The sequence below is a fragment of the Nanorana parkeri genome, unplaced genomic scaffold (assembly GCF_000935625.1).
Source record: "Nanorana parkeri isolate BGI_ZX_2015 unplaced genomic scaffold, ASM93562v1 scaffold1461, whole genome shotgun sequence".
NCBI lineage: Eukaryota > Metazoa > Chordata > Amphibia > Anura > Dicroglossidae > Nanorana > Nanorana parkeri.
Window position 1 is genome coordinate 53,841 of NW_017307729.1, and position 4,360 is coordinate 58,200.

Here is a 4,360-nt window from a genome sequence, read left to right on the forward strand (position 1 = left end):
GCAAGCCAGTTAGTCACTGGATACAGCGCACACGGGGTCTCAGGAGAACTGTGCATGGTCTCAGGTGGGCTGTAGGGGGTCTCAGGAGAGCTGTGCAGGGTTTATGGTGGGCTGTGCAGAGTCTCAGGTGGGCTGTGCGGGACTCTCAGGTGGGCTGTGCAGTGTCTCAGGTGGGCTGTGCGGGACTCTTAGGTGGGCTGTGCAGGGTCTCAGGTGGGCTGTGCAGGGTCTCAGGTGGGCTGTGCAGGGTTTCAGGTGGGCTGTGCAGGACTCTCAGGTGGCTGTGCAGTGTCTCAAGTGGGCTGTGCAGGGTCTCAGGTGGCTGTGCAGTGTTCCAAGTGGGCTGTGCATGGTCTCAAGTGGGCTGTGCGGGATCTCAGGAGGGCTGTGCAGGCTCTCAGGTGGGCTGTGCGGGATCTCACTAGGACTGTGTGGGGTTTTAGGAGGGCTCACCAGGGGTCCAAACGGTCTTGTGGGCGGGTGCAGGTGACATGGTTCCACAGGTAAGAGGAGATTGGCGGCCGGCACTGTAAACAGTGCTGCGAGGTCCCCCGAAGGCTGCCATGAGGACCCCTGCAAGAGCGGGACCTTCTGGCAGCTCTTAGCATTGAGCATTTTCACGAGTATGAGTATCAGCCCTGCAGTATGTATTTAAAATGTCACTCACAAATGGCAAGCAATCATTGGTCAGTGCGATCACCTGACCAATGAGAAGCACTTCTGACCACGCTAACCAATGAGAAACGCTTCTTGCTAAGAAGCGCTTCTCATTGGTCTCTGATGAGCTGACCATACTGAGGTGAGCGCTTTTTGTCATTGCTAAGTGCGAGCGGTTTAAGCACCTGAATAGGTAGCTTTCTGAAGACTCCGTACAGCCCACCAGAGACCCCGGCACAGCCCACCTGAGACCCCGCGCAGCCCACCTGAGACCCTGGAGACATCAGGCCACCACTCCTGAGCAACACAGAGTATGTAGCTTCATATTATTCTGCATTGCTGTATAATGTATTCCTGGGATTTGTAGTCCTCTGTAGCTGGTGGTATTCTGCATTGCTAATAGCGCAGCCTATCAGAAGCTGGAGGCAGATTGGTGGAGGGTAATTCCATTTTCCCCAAATTCATCTGAGAAAGCGGAATTACCCTTTAACTGTTTCTTTTTTCTTTTTGGGGGGAGAAATGTATTTTTGGTCTGCAGTACCTAATTGTGGCCACTAGATGTCACCGCCCCCCCGACATTTACACCAGACAATTCCAAGGCCTACAAGTAAGTTCGTTATGTCTGTTTGCGGAGCGGTTTTGCAGCGTTTGACGAACATTCGACGACAAACAAGAGAAATGTATTATTACCTTTTACAAGAGTGTGTTTATCGGTTGGCGAGGAGCGGGCAAGGACGCGCAGCTTGGGCCAGATTTTATCCAGACGTTCTTGTTCTATCTAAGAAAAGCAAAAACCACATGTAAGAAAAAACCCCGAATCACTGACTCTGCAATGTTAAAGAGTTCCTCTGGATCCAACCGGCAAGCGGCGTCTCCCTTGATCTTATTATAGTGCGAAGCTGAACCCGAGCTGGGGATAATAAAGAATACATGAAATACAAATGCATCAGCAGCAGCCCAAACACGGCGGGCCCAGGGGCGTAACTAGAAATCACAGGGCAAAATGTTGTATGGGGCCCCGTGACTTCTAGTTATGCCCCTTGCAGAGCCCACCTACCCCCCGGGTCGCTATGGCGATTGTTACGCCGCTGGGCGGGCCTTATTCTCATACAAGTGACCATTGTTAAAGTGTATGTCTGGGCAAATTAAAAAAATATATACCCTCGTTTCCCCGAAAATAAGACCTAGTTGTGACCATTCCCGGGGCCGGTAGTGGCATAATGGGGAACTTGAAGAGCCATGGGAGAGAATCAGCGGTGCCAATGGATGGAAAGGTACGGCACCCCCTGATCACCCGATTCTTACCTTTGCCATTTTGCATTATTTAATTTGGATTTGCGTTAATTTTGGATTGTTGTACATTAAAAATAAGACCTACCCCGAAAATAAGACATACCCCGAAAAAAGGACCTACCCCGAAAATAAGACCTACCCCGAAAATAAGACCTACCCCGAAAAAAAGACCAACCCCGAAAAAAAGACCTACCCCGGAAATAAGACCAACCCCGAAAATAAGACCAACCCCGCAAAATGAGACCTACCCCGAAAATAAGACCTACCCCGAAAAAAAGACCAACCCCGAAAAAATGAGACCTACCCCAAATATAAGACACCCCCCAATAAGACCTACCCTGAAAATAAGACCTACCCCGAAAATAAGACCTACCCCGAAAATAAGACGCTAGTGTTTTTTTTTTGAGCCCCTAAAAAATATAAGACAGTGTGTTATTTTCGGGGAAACACGGTATATATTGAACACACCTCCCCTATACAGGAACCTTTCCCATGTCTTGTCTCCTTTAAAAAACCCGCACGTACAGAAACAGTTGATCCCGTTAGAAATTCAGGGAGCTCCTCACTTCCTGTGCACTGTCTGCCCCTGATGTGTCGGTTTGTTTTCTTTAGAAAGCAGCCACAGCCCGAGTAGAAAAGCCTGCGCCCTGCCAGCACGCTGCAGAGGAGGACCCTTGCTCTCTGGGTGAAAGCAGTGGCCTCTGTGCAGAGGACCGCTATGTCCCTTGCTGAGTCAGACCTATAATACTTCCAATGTGTGAAGCCCATGCTCCCCGTTGATTGGAGAGTTCTAGCTCTTCAGGGGGCGTGTCAGGCCTCTGCAGAGAGGCCACTGCTTCCACAAAGCGAGAAAGGGTCCTTTTCTGCAGCATGCTGGCAGAGCAAAGGCTTTTCTACTCAGGCTGTGGCTGGTCTCTACAGAAAACAGACTTTGCACACTTTCTTTATGCGCCCGGGATGTATTTAGCCAACACACTCCCAGTGTACAGCACGCACACACCCCTCGGCGCCATAACTTGTTTCCTCAGCTTCTATCCGCCACCTTGATAGCCATGGCAGCCACCCCAAAAAACCATGTACTTCCACACAATTCCATACTCAGTGCATGAGTAGCCAATGACCAGGCTTGAATATGATCACATGGGAGGCAGAGGGCGGGCCTACTTGTGTGCAGGCGGTGTATGGCGGGTATCTGCCGAGAACCTTGGTTGAAGCTACAATAGGGCCAGTTAAAGGGGAAGTACGAGGTGAGTGATTTCCCCTCATAGTTCTAGCCGACGTGTGACAATGAGACTGTCACAGGTCGGCTCAGTAGATTGGGAAGTGAGGGAACGCATACCGTCGCTCGCTCACTTCCCGATCATCTCCCTGCAGAGAGCGGCCACTGTCAGTCACGGCTCCCCACAGGGATTCCCCCTCCCTCCCCGCTCTGATCCTCCAGCGCTGAGTGGAGGAACGAACAGGGGAGGGGGCGGGTACAGCTGGCTCTAGATAGGCAGAACCAGCTGTCAATCACGCAGCTGGGCGGATCTCGACTGTATTGCTTTGATCTGTCCCGGCTGTGGCGCTCTCAGTATATCGCAGGCAATAGCTCTCTATATACTGAGCTTTGGCTGACGGGGGGAGGTGAGTACATGCCCACCTGTGACCCTAAAGAGAACTATGGAGAACTATGGAGAAAAAACACTGACCCCATAGTTCTTTTTTAAAGGTGTAGACACGGGGGACACAGTTCTGAGCAAGGTACGGGGGACCTCAACGTGTTCGAGCAGAAGACAAACCTCTCCCTTCTCGTTCCGGATTCTTCGGTTGAACTCCTTTCCTTCCAAGCACAGGAAGTCCTCCCCTGGCTGGATGATGCCGCATTTGGCCGCGATGGCTCGCGCCGTGTTGATGTTATCCCCTGTGACCATGCGCACTGTGATGCCTGCCCGCTGGCATTTCCGAATAGCTTCCGGCACCTGCGGAGTAAAAGTTGAGTTAGGCTCCCGGTGACCTTGGAGACGTAAAAAATACCATTCCGTCCAGATAAAGATTCATTCATGGAAATCGTGAAATATATACAATTATATACGCCTGGGGTCCCGGGCTGTCTTCAAATCAGCTCCCCTGTACTGAGATCGGGAGAAGGAGGGGTGGCAGTACCAGCCAATCGGGTTCTACTGGACTGCATAGTAATACTCAACTAACAGTTGTGGAGAGAGCAGAGGGAGGAGCTCATCCATTCTCCTTATAAATTTATATACCTTTCCTCTTTTTGTCACCTCTACACATCCCCCACCCTTGGACAAGTGCATTAGTTTTCAACGTATGGAGAAACAAAGGAAACATGTGCTGAATGTGCCGCTGTGTGCAGGAGCAGTGGCGTAACCAGAGTTATGGGCACCCGGGGCAGAATTCCCCCCCCCCC

At 51.2% G+C, this 4,360-nt stretch overlaps 1 protein-coding gene across 7 annotated transcripts in view; it reads right to left on the reverse strand.

The window, feature by feature from the left end:
• Nucleotides 1-4,360, reverse strand: part of ATP2B3 (ATPase plasma membrane Ca2+ transporting 3) — a 139,126-nt gene that overhangs the window by 27,374 nt on the left and 107,392 nt on the right. For all 7 annotated transcript variants that reach the window (XM_018570128.1, XM_018570131.1, XM_018570127.1 and 4 more), the window contains 2 exons: nt 3,732-3,911; nt 1,348-1,435 (listed from right to left, as the gene is read on the reverse strand). In XM_018570128.1, the coding sequence (XP_018425630.1) occupies nt 1,348-1,435; nt 3,732-3,911 (268 nt within the window). The remainder of the gene's footprint in view (nt 1-1,347; nt 1,436-3,731; nt 3,912-4,360) is intronic.